The sequence below is a fragment of the Rana temporaria genome, chromosome 1 (assembly GCF_905171775.1).
Source record: "Rana temporaria chromosome 1, aRanTem1.1, whole genome shotgun sequence".
Classification (NCBI taxonomy): domain Eukaryota; kingdom Metazoa; phylum Chordata; class Amphibia; order Anura; family Ranidae; genus Rana; species Rana temporaria.
Window position 1 is genome coordinate 35,667,792 of NC_053489.1, and position 24,710 is coordinate 35,692,501.

At 48.3% G+C, this 24,710-nt stretch overlaps 1 protein-coding gene across 1 annotated transcript in view; it reads left to right on the plus strand.

Annotated features, from left to right (window-relative positions):
• Nucleotides 1–24,710, plus strand: part of LOXHD1 (lipoxygenase homology PLAT domains 1) — a 328,148-nt gene that overhangs the window by 131,877 nt on the left and 171,561 nt on the right. The window contains exons 13-15 of the mRNA XM_040336339.1: nt 4,988–5,074; nt 6,145–6,280; nt 20,623–20,777. Of these exons, the coding sequence (XP_040192273.1) occupies nt 4,988–5,074; nt 6,145–6,280; nt 20,623–20,777 (378 nt within the window). The remainder of the gene's footprint in view (nt 1–4,987; nt 5,075–6,144; nt 6,281–20,622; nt 20,778–24,710) is intronic.

Sequence of the window (24,710 nt, forward strand, 5' to 3'; positions counted from 1 at the left end):
TTTTGAAAAAAATGTAATATTTTTTACTTTTTGCTAAAATAAATCTCCTCAAAAAATGTAAAAAAAAATTGTTTTCCTCAGTTTAGGCTGATACGTATTCTTCTACATATTTTTGGTAAAAAAATCGCAATAAGCGTTTATTGATCGGTTTGCGCAAAAGTTATAGCGTCTACAATATAGGGGATAGTTTAATGGCATTTTTATTAATAATTATTTTTTACTACTAATTGCGGAGATCAGCGATTTTTATCGTGACTGCGACATTATGACGGACACATCAGACACTTTTGGCACAATTTTGGGACCATTGTAATTTTTACACCGAGCAGTGCTATAAAAATACACTGATTACTGTGTAAATGCCACTGCCAGTGAAGGGGTTAACCACTAGGTGGCACTGTAGGGGTTAAGTGTTCCCTGCATAGTATTTCTTACTGTAGGGGGATGGGCTCTGTGTCACATGACACTGATCTCCGCTCCGAGTACACAGAGCCAAGATCAGTGTCATTCTCACTAGTCAGAGTGGGAGATGCTTGTTTACACAAGCATCTCCCCGCTCTATACCTCCGTGAGACGATCGCAGGGATCCCCGCTGCGATCGAGTCCACAGTAGGACTCACGGGGAAGGTGGCAGGGCGCTCGCAACCACACGGCAGGCATTTAAAGGGCCATGTACAGCTACGTGATTATGCCTGTCCGTGCCATTCTGCCGACATATATCTACATGGGCCGGTCCACAAGTGGTTAATAAATTAACACTTACCTGTCCAGGGTGCCCGCGATGTCGGCAGCCGAAGCCGAGCAATCGCTCGGCTCTCGGCTGCCCCTACTGCCATTCTCGGTGAGGGAATCAGAAAGTGAAGCATCGCGCTGTGTGTCCTAACTGGTCCCTGCTGTCTTCTGGGACCTGTGTGTTTCTCAGAAGACAGGAGGGGAGGGGAGGGGCGTGACTTCCGTGGGAATCTATGCCTGGAAGTGGGTGTAAATACCTGTATACAAGTATCTGCACCCCCCTTCCCCCTGAAAGGTTCCTGTTTTTTGTGTGGACCGCCGCTTTAACGTCTTACCTGTTAAATGACCACTCAGACTTACAACCAGCTCTCCCCACCCATACAGCGCGCTGTACATCATTTTATTGTACAGTATAGAATTTTCATTTGTGTTCTGTACTTATGCAAATTAAAACAACGTTATTGAGCTGGAGTTTTGTGTTTACACCTTTTTTCACAATACAGTACAGTGCTGTAGTTAAGAATGCTTAAAATATTGATTACTGGTGGTTTCTCGTTTAACGACCAATTTGCTGGTCGTTGGAACGGAACCTGGTCATTAAGAGAGGAGTACCTGTAGTAACAAATTTAAAACAAATTCGAAATAACAAAATACAATTTTGGACAAAACTCTAAGGCCCCATACACACAAGAGGATTTATCCGCAGATACGGTCCAGCGGACCGTATCCGCGGATAAATCCTCTCGAGGATTTCAGAAGATTTCTATGCGATGGCGTGTACACACCATCGCATTGAAATCCCCGCTGAAATCCTCTGCCGATGACGTGTCGCGCCGTCGCCGCTATTATGACGCGGCGACGGGCGCGACGCTGTCATATAAGGAATTCCACGCATGCGTCAAATCATTACGATGCGTGCGGGGAATCCCTTTGGACGGATGGATCCGGTAAGTCTGTACAGACGAGCGGATCCATCCGTTGGAATGGATTCCAGCAGATGGATTTGTTGAGCATGTCAGCAAATATCCGATCTGCTGGAATCCATCCCAGAGGAGATTTATCTGCGGATAAATATCCGACGGAGTGTACACACCATAGGATCTATCCGCAGAAACCCATTTGATGGGATTTATCTGCGGATAGATTCTATGGTGTGTATGGGGCCTCAGGCCTCGTACAGACGAGAGGATATCCGCTGAAAGCGGTCCAAAGGACCGTTTCCAGCGGATAAATCCTCTGGCGGATTTTGATCTGATGGCTGTACACACCATCAGATCAAAATCCCCGTGGAATACATCTGCGGTGACGTGGCCGCGCCGTCGCCGCAACGATGACACGGCGACGTGCGCGACCCTGGAAGGTAAATACTTCCACGCATGCGTCGAATCAATACGACGCATGCGAGGGATGGGGATCGGACGGACTTATCCGGTGAGTCTGTACAGACGACCGGATAAGTCCGGCGGACTGGATTCCAGCGGATAGATTTCTTAGCATGCTAAGAAATTTTTATCCGCTGGAAATCGGTCGGCTGGATTTTTATCCGCTGGGAAATGTCCGCTCGGACGTACACACGACCGGATCTATCTGCTGGAACTGATCCGCGGATCAATCCCAGCGGATAGATCCGGTCGTCTGTACGAGGCCTAATTCAAATCAAATTCAAAACGTTTTCAAATTTGATTTAAATCATTTTAGAATTCAATTCGATTTTCCAAATAGAATAAAATAGAATAGAAAATAAAGGAATAGAATAGAAAATAAAAGAATAGAATAGAAAATAAAGGAATAGAATAGAAAATAAAGGAATAGAATAGAAAATAAAAGAATAGAAAATAAAGGAATAGAGTAGACAATAAAAGAATAGAATAGAAAAGAATAGACTAGAACAAAATAGAATAGAAAAAAAAATGAATAAAATAGAACAGAATAGAGCAAACTATAGAATGGAATGAAATAGAAAATAACCTCCTTCTGAAATTCTAATTTTGAATAGAATAAATTAGAATGGAATGAATTTGAATAGAAACGAATAGATTAGAGTAGAAAATAAAAGAATAGAGTAGAATAGTGTCAGTAACCATGAATCAGACAGCGACAGAAAATGCATTTAAAATCATTTTTTTTCTGAAGGCCCTTTAGAACCATGAGAGTAAATCCTTAGGCCCAGATTCACAAAGCACTTACGCCGACGTATAACACGTTACGCCGACGTAAGTGCAATTGTGCGCCGTCGTATCTGTGCGCCAGACCCGCAAACAGACATGCGCCTAAAACCAGGCTACACCCCGCCGACGTATCTTGCTTACGCCGGCGTAGGGTGGGCGCACATGTAGGCTGGGTGCATGGTGCCGCTCCCATTGATTAGCCATTCAAACATGCAAATGAGGGAAATATGGCGATTCACGAACCTGCGTGCGCCCGACGCAGGCTACGCGAGGTGCGCGCAAGTTGTACGTCCGGCGTAAAGGAGGCGCAACTCAGCAGTAGACATGCAAAGGTCTGCACCAGGGAACACAAGCCGGCGTATTTTACGTTGGACGTGTGTCTGGCTGGGCGTAGGTTACGTTCACGCCGTAGGCAGTAATCCGGCGTAATTTAGGCAGTTGTTCCGATGTGATTTTTAGCAGGCGGAGGGGGATGCGTCCACGTCACGACGCATGCGCAGTTCGTGATACGTATCTGTCTGGCGCTCGGCCCATCATGTGAATGGGGTCACGCCTCATTTGCATGGGTCCCGCCCACTTCCACCTACGCCAGCCTACGCCTTCGAATCCCACGCCACGCTGCTTGCTTGCCTCTCTGCGCTGCGTTGGCGTAGCGTACATTGGTTACTCTACGGCGGCGTAATGTGCGCCCACACTCTGTGAATCTGGGCCTTAGTTTGTATTGGTCTCAGAAGGTTAGGTGTCAATAACTTAATAATTTGAAATGTTTTATTAACAAGAATGATACCTCCACAGTCAGGGCTGGACTGGGACAAAAATTTGGCCCTGGACTTCATCCAGACTGGCCCACTTTGACAGGTCTCTCCCATGGCGGCCGGACAACTCCCGCACCCCCCCCCCCCCGGCCACCCAAGCCCCCTCTCCCCCTTCACTAGCCACTAGCCATCCTACTTTATTAGAGTAGAACGGCTGGTACTGGTCCTCTTATAGGCAGTACCAGTGGGGAAGCTAGACATTATTTCACCCGGGGCAAAGAATCAGTTTGGTGCCCCCCCTTATGGGACAAGATTAGGCAGAAGTGAGAAACTCCCAGGCCATAGCTGTTGAGTCAACTGTTTGTCCCCTTGCTTCTTTGTTCCCCCCAGGTGAGCGTTGCGGGAAGGTAGAGACAGAGGATTGGAGGGGGGCGGTGATCCGCTGTCACTGAAGCCGGCCCAATGAGCCATCGGCCCACCGGGAAACTCCCTGTAGTCCCAATGGCCAGTCCATCCCTGTCCACAGTACTTTTACAGCCTAGATCAGGGGGTGTCAAACTCACTTTCATTGTGGGCCACATCAGCATTATGATTGCCCTCAAAAGGGCCGGTTGTGTCTGTAAAATTAGATGTCCAGAGCATCCCCTCCCCTTATATTAGATGTCAAGAGCCATCCCACCAACAGAAATTGGGTCCCCCACTCTCCCTTACATCACAGTGCACCCCCCTTTCCTTATGCTGCTGCTGGGCAGAAGCTGGATGCATTGCTTGAAAGTAGACATGTGCAATTCATTTAGTTTCGAATTCGTTTTTTTTTTAAATGTTGACGAATTTTTGGAATTTTGGAAATTCGAAAATTCTAAATTTTGAAAATTCGAAATTGCAAAATTTGAAAATGGGAAATTTGGAAAGTTGAATCTCCGAATTCCGAATTTTTCGAATTTCCGAAATTCAAAAATTCGGAATTCGAAAATTCAGAAATTCGGAAATTTTTGAATTTCAGAATTTCTGAAAAAAGCAAAAAAATTAATGAAACGAAAACGAAAAAAAAAAAAAAAATTCCGGCAGTGCACATGTCTACTTGAAAGCAGAAAGTAAGGGTCTGGAGGAGGACCAGAGCTGCAGGAGAGGTGCGAGGGCCACATGAAATGGCATGGAGGGCCGGATTCTGCCCGCCGGCCTTGTGTTTGACACCTGTGGCCTAGAATGAGATCTATACATTATTCATTTCCACCAAAGGGCAAAAGTATTCAGAGCATCTCCACCTTCTGGTTTTCTGTGCTGTAGTCTGTATTGTTTATTGGACGTCACAGAGTATGTTGTCTTTTGCAGATTGAACTTCCAGATCTTGGGGCCCTATATAAGATCAGGATATGGCATGAGAAGAGGAATGCTTTTAGTGGTTGGCATCTAAGTAAGGTGAGAATGGTTATATCTGATTACGTTTTATTTTTGTGTATTTACAAATACAATGGGCCAGATTCAGGTAGGACTTACGCCAACGTATCTTCTTATATGCCGCGTAAGTCCACAGATGCGCTGTCGTATCTATGCGCCGTATTCTTGAAATCAGAAACGCCTGAATTGGTGCATATTTACGCTGGGCGCTAGGGGTGTTTCCATTGATTTACACGTCGAATATGTAAATGACCTAGATACACCGATTCACGAACGTACTTGCGCCCGTCGCAGTAAGCTACGCCGTTTAAGTAAGGCGTACGTCCGGCGTAAAGTTATCCCTCATAAAGCAGGGGTAAGTCATGTTAGGGTATGGACTTCGGAACAGCCGTCGGATTTTACGACGTTTACATAAGTCGTACATGAATGGGGCTGGGCGTAGGTTACGTTCACGTCGTACTCATTGAGCCGTCGTATCTTAGGGAGTATATGCAACGTGATTCTGAGCATATGCGATTCCTTGTTAGTAAAAGACGATTCGCGTGATGAATGTGCTTACTCCATTATGAACGGTAGTTTTACCTGAACGAGAGCTCCCGTCTCATAACTTGCTTCTGAGCATGCGCGGGTTTAAAATGTCGTTTTTGCCCACACACGATCATTTTTTACAACCCGAAAAACAAAATTTTTTAAAACGACGTTAAAAAAATGCAGCATGTTCGAATTTTTTTTTTTTTCGTTTTTCGGAAGCCGAAAAACGATGTGAAGCCCACACACCATCATTTTAAATGACGTTTTTAAAAACGTCGTTTTTTTTCATGCCGAAAAACGATCGTGTGGTAAAGTTAGGTCCTCGGCTTATATTCGGGTCGGCTAATACTCGAGTATATACGGTAATTATATGATATTTCTTATTCAAGTTGATCACAATTGATGGGAAAGGTGACCATCTATTATAGCTTATAACTGATGAAGCAGATAACAAAAAACAAAACAAAGATTGATGGTAACTGATCATGTTGATCAATGTGGGTTATTCTTATTATCTTGTCATTATAAACTCCTGCCTGACCCTGTTCCTTTTAAAACAGTTGACTTTGCTAAAGACCCTGACCAAAGAGAAATACACCTTTAAATGTGGCCGTTGGTTGGACCTGAACGAAGATGATGGGGAAATTGTACGGGAGCTTCCGGCAGAAGGACCACTGGTGCTTGAGGTTTTACCAGGTGAGGCTTCAACGTCCAAAACCACTTTATGGAAAGTGATACAACCATGAGCCGAGTGTAAGGTGGGCTATTCATCAGATACAGCAACCAAACTTTCACGGCTAAGCCCCGCCACGTGGAGATGTATTCTTAGGTTCTAAGCAGTGGCATCACTAGGGTTGGTGAGGGGAAACCATGTGCGGTAAAATATGCTGTCCCCCTCCAGCCTGCCACAGTGCTCTGTCCGCCCCGCAACTGCCCCCAGCTAGCCTCCCACAGTGCTCTGTCCGCCCCACAACTGCCCCCAGCTAGCCTCCCACAGTGCTCTGTCCGCCCCGCAACTGCCCCTAGCTAGCCTCCCACAGTGCTCTGTCCGCCCCGCAACTGCCCCCAGCTAGCCTCCCACAGTGCTCTGTCCGCCCCGCAACTGCCCCTAGCTAGCCTCCCACAGTGCTCTGTCCGCCCCGCAACTGCCCCCAGCTAGCCTCCCACAGTGCTCTGTCCGCCCCGCAACTGCCCCCAGCTAGCCTCCCACAGTGCTCTGTCCGCTCCGCAACTGCCCCCAGCTAGCCTCCCACAGTGCTCTGTCCGCTCCGCAACTGCCCCCAGCTAGCCTCCCACAGTGCTCTGTCCGCCCCGCAACTGCCCCCAGCTAGCCTCCCACAGTGCTCTGTCTGCCCCGCAACTGCCCCTAGCTAGCCTCCCACAGTGCTCTGTCCGCCCCGCAACTGCCCCCAGCTAGCCTCCCACAGTGCTCTGTCCGCTCCGCAACTGCCCCCAGCTAGCCTCCCACAGTGCTCTGTCCGCCCCGCAACTGCCCCCAGCTAGCCTCCCAAAGTGCTCTGTCCGCCCCGCAACTGCCCCCAGCTAGCCTCCCACAGTGCTCTGTCCGCCCCGCAACTGCCCCTAGCTAGCCTCCCACAGTGCTCTGTCCACCCCGCAACTGCCCTCAGCTAGCCTCCCACAGTGCTCTGTCCGCTCCGCAACTGCTCCCAGCTAGCCTTTCACAGTGCTCTGTCAAACACACCCCCCCCCCCCCCGCTAGCCAGCCACAGCGTTACACGATGGTGTTGCCCCTCAGGCAGGTGTCACCCAGGTGTGGTTCGCACCTCCCTAGCGACCCCTAGCCACTGGTTTTTAAACAGGAGAGAGTGCCTCGCGTTTTTAGGTGTGCCGAAGAAAGGGATTTTCTGAACCCTATGTAACTCAGATTGCTAAACCTAGCAGCATCAGTATGCATCCATTAAAGCGGAGTTCAACCCATTTTTTAGTTTATTAACCACTTGCTTACTGGGCACTTAAACCCCCCTCCTGCCCAGACCAATTTTCAGCTTTCAGCGCTGACGCACTTTGAATGACAATTGCGCAGTCATACAACGCTATACCCAAATACATTTTTTAATCATTTTTCCCCACAAATAGAGCTTTCTTTTGATGGTATTTGATCACCTCTGCGGTTTTAATTTTTATTTTTTATTTTTTTACTGTTAAAAAAAAAAGTGCAAAACTCCTGTGGGTGTAATAAGATGTCCACTTGCCGGCGTTTCATCAGATTAGGCGACCCGTCAGAAAGTGTAACGGATGTGACGTTTCGTGGCCACCATCTTCCTACACCCCGCACTCGTCCGTAGTGTAGCGCCCCCTTACTTTCAGCATGGGCACTACGCTAAAGTTAGTGGGGAATGGGAGAGTTATTTTGCTCCCATTCACAATTTTGCTAAATTTGGGCTGCTGTCATTCCAGAACTGTCCTGTGGGTCAGTCTGCACTCCAGGGGTGTTTATACCACCCCTGGGCGACAGTTGGCGCTAGAGGGGTTCCAGCAGCCAATTAGAGGAGTTTTCCCTCGCAGTGCATGCTGGGGGAGAGTATATCTGGGGCAGACGCCATTTTCTTTGGTTCTTCGCGGGTTCCAGGTGCGACACCCACCTTTAGGGTGTGCGCATCCAACGGACCCTGACGATGGCCTTCCAGGCCGGGGTCGCAAGCTACCCCGGCCTACTCCATGTTCCTGATAGGGACCCCAGTGACTTACTGGGTTCCCAACTCTGCTGAGGAAATCCCAGGCTGTGTGCCGTTCGATGGGGAGTCGGCTTGAGGAGAACCCGGAGGCAGGTTGTCCAACAATCCGTTCACCTCATTCAAGTGTTAGGCCTGTGGCAGAGGCCCTAGAGCCAGGCCTGTGGCAGAGGCCTGTTCCTCCCAGCAATCTAAAGTAGGGTGACCAGACATCCCCAGTTTCAGGGGACAGTCCCCTGATTGAGGACACTGTCCCCGGACCAAGTCTGTCCCTGGTTTTGTCCCCAGATTGGATTTAATAGGGGACAGGGGCTATTTCAAAGACAGTCAGTGCAGAATTAAAATAAAAAAAATTGAATTACACACCCCCGCTCCGCCTTGCCTACTAGCATAGGGGGGTTGTATTTTTCCCATTATTTATGCCCCTTTCTGATGATTATTATTATACAAGATTTATATAGCGCCAACAGTTTGCGCAGCGCTTTACATCAGGGAAGACAGTACAGTCACAATACAAATCAATACAGGAGGGATCAGAGGGCCCTGCTCGTTAGAGCTTACAATCTAGAAGGGAGGGTCAAGTGGAACAAAGGGTAGTTAGCTGTGGGGGATGATCAGATGGACTCAAATGAAAATACAGTTATGTGTGGGAAGGGTAGGCTTCTCTGAAGAGGAGGGTTTTCAGGGATCCTCTAAAAGCTGATAGAGAAGGAGATAGATGGATAGATTGGGGTAAGGAGTTCCATAGGCTTGGAGAGGCTCTAGAAAAGTCTTGGAGACGAGCATGGGAGCAGGTGATGTGAGAGCTAGAGCTAGCTGATGATCATGTGCTGGTCGGAGCGGAGGGAATATTTCTTCAGTTTCAGGCGCATGTCCATCCAGCTTCGCTCGCATGTTATTCTGCCTTGGCTCAAATCCTGGCCAGCCACCTGCCTATCTCCTTGCCTTCCCTGGTGGAGTGATCTTCCTCCGCTCCCCATCCGGTAGTAGCCGGGGCCCGAAGAGTAAGACTTGAGAGGCTGTGAGGCGGGCGGCGACGGGCAGAGAGTCGCTGATTGCTGCCATTACTAGTAAAGAAAAAATATGTCCCCGGATTTCATTTGAAAAATCTGGTCACCTTAATCTAAAGTGACACTTTGGCTGCCAGGCTTGTGGCAGAAGTCTGTCCGGGGGCACTTCACCCACTCTGGCTAGAAAACCTTTATTCATTGACTGGACATTCGCTCACTACTCTACTCATCAACTACACCCCTAGACAACACTGAAAGGTAACTTAATATGCCGATCCCAACAACAACGAGCGGCTCCTGAGGGGGTAGCGCTACAATAGTATAGAGTGACCAGACATCCCCAGTTTCAGGGGACAGTCCCCTGATTGAGGACACTGTCCCCGTACCAAGTCTGTCCCTGGTTTTGTCACCAAATTGGATTTAATAGGGGACAGGGGCAATTTCAAAGACAGTCAGTGCAGAATTTAAATAAAAAAAAAATAGAATTACATTGTATTTTTCCCATTATCTGTGCCCCTTTATGATGATCATGTGCTGGTCGGAGCGGAGGGAATATTTCTTCAGTTTCGGGCGCATGCCCATTCAGCTCCACTCACATATTATTCTGCCTTGGCTCAAATCCTGGCCAGCCACCTGCCTATCTCCTTGCCTTCCCTGGCGGAGTGATCTTCCTCCGCTCCCCATCCATTAGTAGCCGGGGCCCAGAGAGTGAGACTTGAGAGGCTGTGAGGTGGGGGGCGACGGGCAGAGAGTTGCTGATTGTTGCCATTACTAGTAAAGAAAAAATGTGTCCCCGGATTTCATTTTAAAAGTCTGGTCACCTTACTATAGTAAGGATACACTGAGAAGGGGGTAAGCAGACATCTTGTTATACCCACTGGAGTTTTGCATTTGACACATTTTTTATTTTTTTTTCAATTTCTTTATTTTTTCTAAATACATTTTCCTCTTCATTTGTACAAAACATGGGAAACATTTTTTTTTTAACAGTAAACAGAGTTTAAATAGTGAATTACAGTACTTATACCTGTGTGAGACTGTTTACATGTAGAATTTTTTAAAGCAGCGAACTTCTGTCAGATTGACAAACCTGTAAGATCATCACGCTTGCCGCAGCTTTTAAAATTCAACATCTAAACAGTCAGACGAAGTTGTAAGTACTGTATTTCACTATATAAAGTCATTTTACTGTTAAAAAAATTATTGTAAAATGTAAAACTCCGGTGGGTGTTACACATTCTGATGGGTCACCTAATCTGATGAAACACAGGCATCTAGGGTGACCACATTTCCAAACTACCATTCAGGGACACCTTCCCTTCCCAGAAAAAAGCTTGTGCTGTAATGAATCACAGCACAGTGATTGGACACAAGAGGCGGGATTTATGATTTCTCCAATCAGAAGCAGGGGGCGGGATTGTGCTCCTCCAGGCATTCCCAGCCAGGACAAGTACTGTCAGTGAGTAAAGCGGTGATGTGGCGGTCTTTTTTGGGGGCATCAGATTGGCCGGGGGGGTGTCTGTGTCAGTTTCATTCCGGGACACTGTTTTGTCCTGGAATGAATGTGTTCGGGACAGTCCTGCAAAATGCGGGACTGTCCCGGGCAATAATGGGCACTGATAGGCAGTATTGCTCATCTTACTTTAAAAAAGTAATTAGTTACAGTTATAAATTACTTCTCCGAAAAAGTAATTGCGTTAGTGACTCAGGGCCAGATTCACGTAGCCCGGGCGCAGCGTAACGTAACCGATTTAGGTTACACCGCCGCAAATTTTCTGTCTAAGTGCCCGATCCACAAAGCACTTACCTGGAAATTTGCGGCTGTGTATCCTAAATCCGTCCGGCGCAAGGCGGGCCAATTCAAATGAGGCGGGTACCATTTAAATTAGGCGCGCTCCCGCGCCGGACGTACTGCGCATGCTCCCGACGCAAATTTCCCGACATGCTTTGCCCGAAATTATGACGCGCCGACGTTTTGTGAATCGCGACGTGAAAAAAAGACTTGCTCCGGGATTTATTTTATTTTTTTAAAAAATTCAAAAGCGACGCGGGAAAGACGGGTATACTTTTACATGGTGTACTAATTTTACACTTTGTAAAAGGTGCCCTATCTTTGCGACGGCAAACTAACACTTGCGGCGACGTAACGACGGGAAAAAGTTTCGTGGATCGCCGTAACTGCTAATTTGCATACCCGACTCTGGTTTATGACGCGAGCTCCCCCCAGCGGCGGCCGCGGTACTGCACCCTAAGATCCGACAGTGTAAAACTATTACACCTGTCGGATCTTAGGGATATCTATGCGTAACTGATTCTATGAATCAGTCGCATAGATAGAAACAGGGATACGACGGCGTATCAGCAGATACGCCGTCGTATCCCTTTTGTGAATCTGGCCCTCAGTTACTACATTGAAAAAGTAATTAGTTACTAAGCAAGTAACTGTGACTTTTTTTTTAATATTCTACAATGCAATTACGTTCTATAACATATATTTGGTATGATCTAATCAGTAACTCAAACAGGGGCTGCTTGCGGCCTAGTTGATTAACTATAGATCAGAAGAGGGGGGGGGGGGGGAAGAGAGAAAAAGGGAAGTTTGTGTGGGATTTTTAAGGCACTGATATACAACAATATAAAAAGTAGTATAAATATTTATTTAACAGATTATACAAAAAATATATAATATATAAAGCATTTGGGACAAACCCCACTAATCAGATAGATCAGAAGACCGTTGGTCTGATCGGTGGAGTCGTGGTCTCGACCGGTTTCGCGGTATACAACCGCTTCTTCAGGAGAAATGTCTTGGTGCCAGAGTGATCATGGAAGGCTCGGGCAGGAAATCCCCCTAGGGCGCACGTGGGGGATAATAAGGACAGGCTCGTCCAGGATAAAACAATATAAATGATGCTGGGGCAGGTGACACAAATTTATAGGCAAACTGACATGAACGCCAGTGTGGTTGAACACAGGCAGAAGCCAATAAAGTTCTCTGAAGTGTCAGCGCGTCCCCAGGGAGAGCTCCGTGCATCTCGAATTTTTACACATTTTACACATTTTTACTGATATTATTATCAAAAACTAAAAGAGGCAATACTCGCACTTTCTACGTTCTATAACATCTTTAATATCAAAGATGTTTATATTAACTGAAGAATAAAAACACTATATACAGTATTTTAGAACATTTGGTATTTATTTGAACCCAACTCAATAGATTGCAGCCTGCCATAGATATGAATGATATGCACAGAAACATATAAAAAATTAAATATTGAAACTAAAATTCAAGTGCAAAATTAAGACACACAAATGTAAACGTGGGTAAAAAGAAACAAAGGAAAACCTTGCCATTAGTGCAATAGTAAATCCAGATATGCGGAAAATTATTTGAATCAGGTGATCACACAGGAAAAAAACTAAGGAAAATCTGGCCATTAGTGCAAATCTCTGTAACTGTATATTCAGCCTACTAGTGCACAATAAACAGAAGTTTTGTTACTGTACTGAATAGTTAAGAGTTGGAGAACACTATCCAACTCTTAACTATTCAGTACATTAACAAAACTTCTGTTTATTGTGCACTAGTAGGCTGAATATACAGTTACAATAGAAATTCAGGGCACAGTTATATTTGTCTTATGTATAGTGGGTATTACAGCCAAAGGCCACGTGGCGGGTAATTGTCAACTTTATTATGTGTTCCTATTCAGAAATGGCCCAATGTACTTTACAAATAAGAATATTAGTCTTAAACCCTAATTGTGTATGTTAGGTTCCGCTTTTAGGAACTGCCAATGATTTTCGCTATCATGGTGGTGAACAGCTAGCACTCCACCTCCACATGCCCAGCCCCAGCCCTAGACTAGGCCGCCCCCCCCCCCCCAGTCCCAGACACTTCCAATCCACACATGTCTCGTCGAGTGTGACAGTCTCACGGTCACTCACCTGCTCTTCTGTCTGTGTCTTCCACACGTTATGCGCCGCCGCTGCCTGCAGTGCCACGGTCGGTGCTGCTGAGTGACTTTAATCCGGACCGGCGGAGCCTCCACAGGGGAGATGTCGGTGGCTGAGCTCTCAGAGAGTGACAGCCTCAGGCGGGCGGGCGACTCCAGGCGCGTGCATGCGCCAGCGCCACCCGCGATCACAGACAGGCCAGCTCAGGCCTGTGGCCACATGACCCGCCGTGACCCAATCACAGGCCAGCTCAGGTGAAGTGAAGAGGCAAGTCCTATTTCGGCTATCTTCGGGAAGCGTGACGCGCCATAGCCGGCCGTCAATCATCTTCCCTCTACATAGGAACGCCCATTCCCCGCGGGGAGTCTGAAACTTCACTACGGCACTAAACTGTGAGTACGGCGCAAAAAAAAAAGAAAGGCGTACTGTATTCGCGCTAGTATGCTTGATGGCATGCTAGAAAAAAAATCTTTTCTCTTTCGTTCATAGACGGACACAGCATCCTTTGACCTTAGGGTTATGCTTCTTCCTACCAGGAGATTTAGGCAGAATTCTACAGCACTTAAGGTGTTAAAAACTTTCCTTCATGCCGCTCCTCCCAGGGGGCGTGGCTCCCCCAGGCATAACCCCCACTCTGCTTCAGCAGCCTCAGTTTGTTTCTGCCTAACCGTCAGGAGAGTCAGGCTCTCTCTGGAGTCCTGGACTCTGGAGTTTTTTCTTGCAAATTTTTTTGCTTTTTGCGAGTTTTTCCTCGCTTTTTTATTTTATTTTTGAATCCTGCGATTCTTCTATCAACAGCCGACTGGGTGACAGGCTGGGTCCTCGACCCTTGTAGTCCCCCCATGTTCGGCCTTCGAGCGTGTGCCGGCCCTCAGCTCAGCTTTGGGACGTCCACGACAGGCCCCATTGCTCCAGGGGCGGCCGGGGAACTTCGGTTCTAGGGCACACATATGACCGGTCTCTATGGCTTTGTCACAGTGTGTCTGGCTGACAACCATGCCGTTCGCGGACGTTGGTTCTGTCTGGGATACCTCCAGCCGGGTAGTCGCAGGACAGGTAAGTAGTGGCCCCTTACTCAGGTAAGTGGTCTGGCTGGAATGTTTTCCCTTGGGAGGTCGACTGAGGGTTTTTCCCTGCTTTCCTCTCTCCCTTATTCCTCTCCCTCCTTCCCCCTTTGGGTGACGGCTGTGCAGGGGGTTTTTTTCCCTGGGGCTCATATTTTTTCACTCAGGTATGGCTGGGGCTGTTCTGTGTCACTGCAGGGGACTGTGGTGAACATTCTGGGCATTTTTGTGTGTGCTGTGTGCTGTTTTGGTGTACTGTCATTTTTGGGTACACTGTCTTTTTAAAACTGCGCAACGGCGGCCATTTTGCCGGAGCCGCGCTTGTATTATTCGGCGGCCATTTTCTTGTGGCCGGCGCCGTTTTCAGCACTAGTTCGGCCTCTAGTGGCCGTTTCGGCGGGGAAAAAAGACCGCGAATCATCTGAGGGGACAGACGCAGCGCTGCAGCTTCTCCTCAGCACACACTTGCCTTCACAGACCGCGCTGTACCAGAGGGTGGTGAGTCTCAGGGGGCCCCATACTGTGCTCTAGCGGCCGGGAGGTGACCTGTGGGGGACTTTTTTCCTGCCATTGGCAGTGGGGGTGACACGGCAGCTGCAATATGGAGCCTGAATCAGGCCCCTCATTCCTCACAATGCCGGAATTAACCCTTAAGCGCCCCTTCCCCTGCCACATCTGTTGAATCGGTGTCGGCTGTCCTGGAGTCTTTTTCTCACCAGGTTTGGAGCAGCCAGTGCTCGGTTGGGGGGTAAAAAAGCGCCCCCCCCCGGAGGCTGTTTCTGGGGATATCTCTGACACAGAATCTGATGCTTCTGGTTCTGTCATGTCAGAGGATGCGGGCTTAACCCACATGGACAGCGAGGATGACTCTGCTGCGGAGTCTGCTGATAAGGATTTTGTTGGAGCTCTTATTACTGCGGTGCGTGAGACTCTTCATTTAGAGGATGTGGCGGAGACACCAGCGGTGTCAGTCCCTTTTGGATTCCGCAAACCACCGCGTACCGCTAAGGTATTCCCCTGTGTTCCTTATTTGGACAATTTGTTGTATAAGGAATGGGATACACCGCAAAAGGCTTTTACTATTCCTAAAAGCTTTGCTACCGTTACCCCCTGGAGGAGGACTTTTAAAAAAAAAAAAAAAAAAAAAAGTGGGTCACTCCTCCGTCGGTGGACCCTCCTGTGTCCAGACTGAGTAAGGCTACTATGTTGCCTGTGGAGGGGGCTCCTGCTTTCAAGGACCCCGCTGATAGGAGAGTGGAGGCCGTGGCCCGCTCCCTGTTCTCGGTGGTGGGTTCGGCGGTAAGGCCGGCTCTGGCCGGCGCCCTGGTTGCTCAGACGCTAACTGAAAGGGCGAAGCTCCTGCTGCAGAATCTGGAGGTCTAGGGTGCTTCCGAGTCCTCTAGGGACCTGGCTGAGCAGTTGATTCAGGGTCAGAAGTTTCTCTGCGAGGCGGATATGGATTAGATTCCTTTGCTTTCCAGGGCTTCTGTCTACGCAGTGGTTCTGCGCCGCCTTATATGGCTGAAGTGCTGGTCGGCTGACCAGTCCTCAAAAAAGGCCTTGATAGATTTGCCTTTTAAGGGCGGACGGCTTTTGGGGGCATCCCTGGATGACATCATTAAGGATGCCACTGGAGGTAAGAGCACCTTGCTCCCTCAGTCGGGGAAGGGTAGGGAACCTCGCCGCAAGCAAGGTCCTACTTTTACTACCCCCTAAGCGTTTTTTTCGTGCGGCTGGAAAAGGTCCGCAAGGTGCAAAAGCCCTTGCTGCCGGGCGTAAGCGCCCCTGGTTCAAAAAACCGAACAAGCCTGCGGACAAGCCTGCTTCCGCATGAAGGTCTGCCCCCGCCCGCGTCTCGGGTGGGGGGACGGCTTCACGACTTCGTGGATCGGTGGAATTCTCTTCTATCCGACCGTTGGGTTTGCGAGGTGGTCGCCTCGGGGTACAAGATAGAGTTCCTTTCTTGTCCCCCAAACAGATTTTTTCCATCCAACCTCCAGCTTCCTCCGGATCGTCGGCTAGCCCTGTCCGGGGCTGTCCAGGATCTTCTGGACAGGGGGGTGGTTGTGCCGGTCCCCTCGCTGGAACGGTTTCGGGGGTTCTACTCCAATCTGTTCGTGGTCCCCAAGAAGGGAGGGGTTCGCCCTATCCTGGACCTAAAGGCCCTCAACTCCTTTGTCAAGGTGCAGCGATTCAGGGTGGAGTCGGTCCGTTCTATCATAGCGTCCCTCCACCAGGGGGACTTCATGGCGTCCTTAGACATCATGGACGCATACCTGCATGTTCCCGTTGGCACAAGCCACAAAAGGTATCTGCGCTTTGCGATCGGGGAGGACCACTATCAATTCGTGGCCCTCCCGTTCGGGCGGGTGTTCACCAAGGTGCTCGCCCCGATCCTGGCCTTGCTACGGCAGCGAGGGATCGCTATCGTGGGATACCTGGACGACCTTCTCCTGAGAGCTTCTTCAGGCTCAGAGTTAGAGGAGGACGTGTCCATCACGTGTCGGACTCTGCAGGAGTTCGGCTGGTTTTTCTGAATCTCAGAAAATCAGTGTTGGTTCCGTCCCAGAGGCTGGAACACCTGGGGCTGGTTTTGGATTCGGGGGAGACAAAAGTGTTCCTCCCATCGCAAAAACTGCGGACCCTGCAATCTGCAGTGAGACAGTTGTTGACCCAGAAGTGGTCATCTCTTCGCTTCTGCATGCGGGTTCTGGGTCTGATGGTGGCCTCCTTCGAGGCGGTTCTGTATGCCCAATTCCACACCAGGGTACTACAGAAGGAGATTCTGTCACGATGGGACAGGGTCCCATCTTCTCTGGATCGCCAGATTCGGTTGAGCCATCTGGCCAAGTCTTCCCTGGCATGGTGGCTGACGTCTCCGGTTCTTCGGTCCGGGAAGTCTTTTCTTCCGTGCCGCTAGACAGTGGTCACGACGGATGCCAGCCTCTTCGGCTGGGGGGGCGTCTGGGGCACCCAGTCAGCCCAGGGGCGCTGGACTCGGGAGGAGTCCCGCCTGCCGATCAATATCCTGGAGCTCCGAGCAATCAAGCTGTGCCTTGTCAGGTGGTCGCTGGAGCTACAGGGCCGTCCTGTCAGGATCCAGTCCGACAACGCCACGGCCGTGGCGTACGTCAATCATCAGGGCGGCACAAGGAGCTCGGCCGCGGCGACGGAGGTCGCTCACATACTTCGGTGGGCCGAAAGGTCCGTTCCGGCCCTGTCGGCGGTATACATTCCGGGAGTTCTGAATTGGCAAGCCGACTTCCTGAGTCGCACGACTCTGGATCAAGGGGAGTGGTCTCTCCACCCGGAGGTGTTTCAGATCCTGTGCCAAAAATGGGGCACTCCAGACGTAGACCTTCTGGCGTCCCGTCTCAATCGGAAGGTGCCACGGTTTGTGGCCAGGTCAAGGGACCCGTGGGCAGACGCGTCAGACGCGTTGGTGGCTCCCTGGGGTCAATATCACCTGATTTACGCCTTCCCTCCTCTAAGGCTCCTACCCCGCCTGCTGCGCAGGGTGGAAGCCGAAGGGATTCCAACGATCCTGATCGCCCCAGATTGGCCGCGTCGCTCTTGGTACGCGGACCTGGTACGTCTGGTGGCAGACGCCCCCTGGCGCCTGCCTCTGAGGGAAGATCTCCTGTCTCAGGGCCCGATCTTCCATCCTGCTTTACGGTCACTGGCTTTAACGGCGTGGCTGTTGAGAACCAGGTACTGAAGGACCGGGGCCTGTCGGGCCCGGTAATCTCTACCATGCTGCGTGCACGGAAGTCCACTTCTCGAAAAATTTACCATCGTACATGGAAAGCATACATCTCTATGTGTGAGGAGATGAAGTGGCACCCCCGTACTTACGTGGTGTCCCAGATCCTGCTGTTCCTACAGCGGGGAGTGGACCAGGCTCTTGCCTTGAGCACGATCAAGAGTCAGATTTCTGCTCTGGCTGTTTATTTTCAGCGTCCCTTGGCAGCGAATTCTTTGGTTCGCACGTTTGTGCAGGGGGTCCGGCATGTGGCCCCCCCGGTGCGCTCTCCGCTACCTTCTTGGGACTTGAACTTGGTCCTCTCGGCGCTTCAGCGTGCCCCCTTTGAGGACATTCGGGAAATCCCCTTGCTGACTTTGTCGCAGAAGGTGGTCTTTCTGGTAGCTATTACCTCTATCAGACGAGTGTCTGAACTGGCGGCCTTGTCTTGCAAGGCCCCCTACTTGGTCATCCATCAGGATAAGGCGGTGCTGCGCCCGCAGCCCTCTTTTCTTCCGAAGGTCGTTCGGCCTTTTCACATTAACGAGGACATTGTTGTTCCATCATTATGTCCTCAGCCGAAGAACCCGAAGGAAGCCTCTTTACATTCTCTGGATGTGGTTCGGGCCCTTCGAGTTTACTTGTCGGCGACAGCTCCGTTCCGGAAGTCGGACTCGCTGTTCGTGTCTGTGTCCGGTCCCAGTATGGGCCTGGCAGTCTCGTCGGCCACCATTTCCAGGTGGATCCGACAGGTTGTGCTTCAGGCCTACGCCCTGAAGGGGCGGGCGCCTCCCTTTGGGGTCATGGCGCATTCGACCAGGGCGATCGGGGCCTCCTGGGCTTCCGACACCAAGCCTCTGTGTTACAGGTGTGTAAGGCTGCGACCTGGTCGTCGGTCCACGCTTTTTCAAAGTTTTATATGGTGGATGTGAGTGCATCTTCTGATGCCTCCTTCGGCCGCAGGGTGTTACAGGCGGCAGTTTAAGGTTGGAGTTCCTCCGTTGAGTAACTCCGGTTTTGTTTGGGGTGTAACCTGTTTTTGCTGTGTTATTTTCCCACCCCTCGAATTTTTTTGACACTGCTTGGGGACGTCCCTAAGGTCAAAGGATGCTGTGTCCGTCTATGAACGAAAGAGAAAAAAGGATTTTTGTACTCACCGTAAAATCCATTTCTCTGAGTTCATAGACGGACACAGCACCCACCCCTCCTTGGTTTGTACTGCTTGTTACGAACTGAGGCTGCTGAAGCAGAGTGGGGGTTATGCCTGGGGGAGCCACGCCCCCTGGGAGGAGCGGCATGAAGGAAAGTTTTTAACACCTTAAGTGCTGTAGAATTCTGCCTAAATCTCCTGGTAGGAAGAAGCATAACCCTAAGGTCAAAGGATGCTGTGTCCGTCTATGAACTCAGAGAAATGGATTTTACGGTGAGTACAAAAATCCTTTTTTTTTTTAGGGTGAACCCCCGCTTTAAGGTGACCACATTTCCAAACTACAATTCAGGGACACCCTCCTTCCCAAAAATCAGCTTGTGCTGTAACGAATCACAGCACAGTGATTGGACACAAGAGGCGGGATTTATGATTTCTCCAATCACAAACAGGGGGCGGGATTGTTCTCCTCCAGACATTCCTGACCAGGACAAGTACTGTCAAGTGAGTAAAGCGGTGATGTGGCATCCTTTTTTGGGGGCATCAGATTGGCCTGGGGGGTGGCCGTGTCAGTTTCATTCCGGGACACTGTATTGTCCTGGAATGAAGGTGCCCGGTGTTGGAGATACAACAAACCTTCAGCTTAGCCTATTGTATTGAATGCAGTTTAGAAAAAGGACACAAGATGTCGCTAAAGCTCAGTGATATGCTATGCTATGTGTTTTCTATGATGTGTTGTGTACACAACGTCTGATCTAAATTGACTCCGCTGCACCTATCAATCGTACTCTGCAACACCCGGGACAGACCTGCAAAATGCAGGACTGTCCCGGGCAATCCAGGACACGTGGTCACCCTATATTGGCTGAGGGTACGGTTCTGCATGGGCATGCACACGAAACTCTATACACAAGACCAGCCCTATACACAAGAAACTGTGATGCCCGTTTTTTTTCTGCTTTCAACCAATCAACTTCATGGCCATATTATTTACTTGCTCCCTAATATATTCCACGGACTCTCAGGTGCCATTGTAATAAGACAATCAATATTATTCACTTGCCAGTGATCTTAATGTTATGGATGACCGGTCTAGATCTACTTTAATATGTACGCAGAGTGCCTGAGGTTTTGTTATACGGAGTTCTTAGAAATGAAGGATATGACATTACGGGGTCAGCCCGGAGTGACTCCGCTATTTCCCTACACCGACAGTCAAGTGCAGGTAACCGATAACCTTCTAGATTATCAGAAGTGAAAGTAAATCTTGGCATGAATAATGCATGGGGAGTTTACCAGCTGTTATTACTGAATAATGTATCTCATGTGGTGTTTTGTATGGGGCAGTAAGGTCTCCCCACCAGGGCATGTAGTGGACTAAGTTAGAGGATCCTTATCAGTCTTACCCGTTTACTCACACAGTGGTGAAGTATCGAGTGACTGTCTGTACCGGCAACGTGAGCGGTAGTGGAACCGATGCCAACGTCTTCCTCTGCCTATTCGGAGACCTCGGGGACACTGGAGAACGCTTCCTCATTGACTGCAAGAACAACATGAACAAGTTTGAAAAGGGCAATGTAAGTACAACTCTTACTGAGATTTGGGACTGCCATTGATATAGTTGGGATCAGATCTGAGCAGCCCTCGGGAATTCCATATGGGAAAGAAGGTGAAAGTAGGGGCTCTTGTGGTTGGCCAGTTACATTCTATGGTGGGTTAGGTGTTCTTGTTACTGTTTTGCTTTTTGTGTGTCTTTTTATGGACTGGTGAATATTAGTTAACCTCTTGACCACCGCCCCATGGTAAAAAGACGTCCTCTTTTTAAAGATGGATATCTCGGTAACGGCAGCAGCTGCTGCCACAACCGAGATATTCATCTCTTCAGTGGGCGGTCCTGTACACGATAACGGCGGTCTCCGCGGCAGATTCGCCGCGAGATCGCCGTTATCGGTGGCGGGAGAGGGCCCCCCCTCCCGCCGCTCTCCCGCGCCCTCCGCCGCTTACCGGAGCCGTCGGTAGAGGCAGAGGCGATCGGGTCCGTTCGGCAGCTGACTGGGGATGCGAGTGAGGGAAAAATCGCCCCCACCCGTCCCCATAGCTCTGTTGGGCGAAAGTGACGTCAAAACGTCAGTCCCGCCCAGCGTCTTAAAGAAACATTTTTTTTTTTTTTCATTTGAAAAAATGACAGTTTAATTTTTTTTAATTTTTTTGCATTTAAGTCTAAATATCAGATCTGAGGTCTTTTTGACCCCAGATCTCATATTTAAGAGGACCTGTCATGCTTTTTTCTATTACAAGGGATGTTTACATTCCTTGTAATAGGAATAAAAGTGATACATTTTTTTTTTTCATTTCAGTGTAAAAAATTATAAACTAAATAAAAATAAATAAGAAAACAAAAAAAAAATGTTTTAAAGCGCCCCGTCCCGACGAGCTCGCGCACAGAAGCGAACGCATACGTGAGTAGCACCTGCATATGAAAACGGTGTTCAAACCACACCAATGAGGTATTACTGCGATCGTTAGAGCGAGAGCAATAATTCTAGCCCTAGACCTCCTCTGTAGCTCAAAAGATGCAACCTATAGAATTTTTTAAACGTCGCCTATGGAGATTTTTAAGGGTAAAAGTTTGACGTCGTGCCACGAGCGGGCGCAATTTTTAAGCGTGACATGTTGGGTATCATTGTACTCGGCGTAACATTATCTTTCACAATATATAAAAAAAATTGGGCAAAATGTATTGCTGTCTTATTTTTTAATTCAAAAAAGTGTTTTTTTTTTCAAAAAAAGTGCGCTTGTAAGACCGCTGCACAAATACGGTGTGACAAAAAGTATTGCAATGACCGCCATTTTATTCTCTAGGGTGTTAGAAAAAATATATATATATATAATGTTTGGGTGTTTTAAGTAATTTTCTAGCAAAAAAAAATGTTTTAGTCTCGTAAACACCGAATTTGAAAAACAAGCCCAGTGGTAAAGAGGTTAAACCACTAATTAGAGGCAAGTCCAGTAATGCCCCGTACACACGATCAGATTTTCCGTCAGAAAAACCTTGGATGTTTTTTTCGACGGAATTCCGCTCAAGCTTGGCTTGCATACACACGTTCACACAAAAGTTCTCTGAACTTTCGACCGTCAAAAACGCGGTGACTACGGCACTACGACGAGCCGAGAAAATTAAGTTCAATGCTTCCGAGCATGCGTCAAATTGTTTCCAAACATGCGTCGGAATTTTGCACGTCGGAATTGCCACCGACTATCGGAATTTTTTTCATCTGAAAAATTGAGAACCTGCTCTCAATCTTTTGCTGGTGGAAATTCCGACAGCAAAAGTCCAATACACACGGTCGGAATTTCCGTTCAAAAGCTCACATCGCACTTTTGCTGGCGGAATTATCCGATCGTGTGTACGGGGCATAAGCCCAGTAATGGAGAACAGCAGGTCATGACGACTGCTTGATACCAGGGATGCCAACCTCTTACAGCATTTTTTTTTCTGACAAAACATGTAAAATTTACTGATGGAGCACATTTTTTTACTGAAAAATTACAGAACCCCTTTTAAAAACAAAGACAATCGATATTTAAACGGTATAAACATCATATGGAAACCCTGACAATACATATAACAAGTAATGTGCCTGGTTTACAATTACAACAATCAACACAGCATGACAAATTATCAGCCACTGATATTTACGCAGAGTTGTAAAAGTCACAGATTTTTACAAACTGTCAGTAAATTTACATTGACATACAAATGTACCCCACACTTTTCACATATTTATTTGTAAAAAAAAAATGGTAACCATTTATCATTTTCCTTCCACTTCACAAAAATGTGCCACTCTGTGTTGGTCTATCACATAAAATCCCAATAAAATACGTTTACGTTTTTGGTTGTAACGTGACAAAATGTGCAAAATTTCAAGGGGTATGAATACTTTAAGGCACTGTAATAGTATACAGCATATCTATCTATCTATCTATCTATCTATCTATCTATCTATCTATCTATCTATCTATCTATCTATATGGCTGTTTGTCTGTATATCTGTCTGTCTGTCTGTCTGTCTATCTATCTATCTATCTGTCTGTCTGTCTGTCTGTCTATCTGTCTATCTATCTATATGTCTGTCTGTCTATCTATCTATCTATCTATCTTTCTCCGTCTGTCTGTCTGTCTATCTATCTATCTATCTTTGTCTGTCTGTCTGTCTATCTATCTATCTTTGTCTGTCTGTCTGTCTATCTATCTATCTTTCTCTGTCTGTCTGTCTGTCTGTCTATCTATCTATCTATCTATCTATCTATCTATCTATCTATCTATATGTCTGTCTGTCTGTCTATCTATCTTTCTCTGTCTGTCTATCTATCTATCTATCTATCTATCTATCTATCTATCTATCTATCTATATGTCTGTCTGTCTGTCTATCTATCTTTCTCTGTCCGTCTGTTGGTGTATCTATTTCTCTTTCGTTCATAGACGGACACAGCCTTCATTGACCTTAGGGTTATGCTTCTTCCTACCAGGAGATTTAGGCAGAATTCTACAGCACTTAAGGTGTTAAAAACTTTCCTTCATGCCGCTCCTCCCAGGGGGCGTGGCTCCCCCAGGCATAACCCCCACTCTGCTCTAGCAGCTTCAGTTTGTTTCTGCCTAACCGTCAGGAGAGTCAGGCTCTCTCTGGAGTCCTGGACTCTGGAGTTTTTCTTGCAATTTTCTTGCGATTTTTTTCTTGCGATTTTTCTCGCTTTTTATTATTTTGTTCCTGCATTTTTGAATCCTGCGATTCTTCTATCAACAGCCGACTGGGTGACAGGCTGGGTCCTCGACCCTTGTAGTCCCCCCAGGTTCGGCCTTCGAGCGTGTGCCGGCCCTCAGCTCAGCTTTGGGACGTCCACGACAGGCCCCATTGCTCCAGGGGCGGCCGGGGAACTTCGGTTCTAGGGCACACATATGACCGGTCTCTATGGCCTTGTCACAGTGTGTCTGGCCGACAGCCATGCCGTTTAGCGGACGTTGGTTCTGTCTGGGATACCTCCAGCCGGTAGTCGCAGGACAGGTAAGTAGTGACCCTTGCTCAGGTAAGTGGTCTGGCTGGAATTTTCCCTGGGGAGGTCGACTGAGGGTTCGCCCTGCTTTCCTCTCTCCCTTATTCCTCTCCTTCCTTCCTTTTTGGGTAGCGGCTGTGAGGGGGATTTTTCTGGGGTCTCTTTATTATCACCGGGGCCTGTGTGTTAGCTGGGGCTGTGTGTGTTCACTGCAGGGGGCTGTAGTGTTCTCTGCGGGACTTGTGTGCTGTTTTACTATGCTGCTGTGGCTGCTGGCTGTCTGTTAAAAAAAAAAAAAAAAAAAAAAAAATTTGAAAAGTGCGCCACGGCCGCCATTTTGCCGTAGTCGCGCCTTGTATATCTCGGCGGCCATTTTCTTGTGGTCCTTGGCAGTTTTTTTGCATTACGGCGGCCATCTTTAATTTTCGTTTGGCCTCGTGTGGCCGTTTTAGCG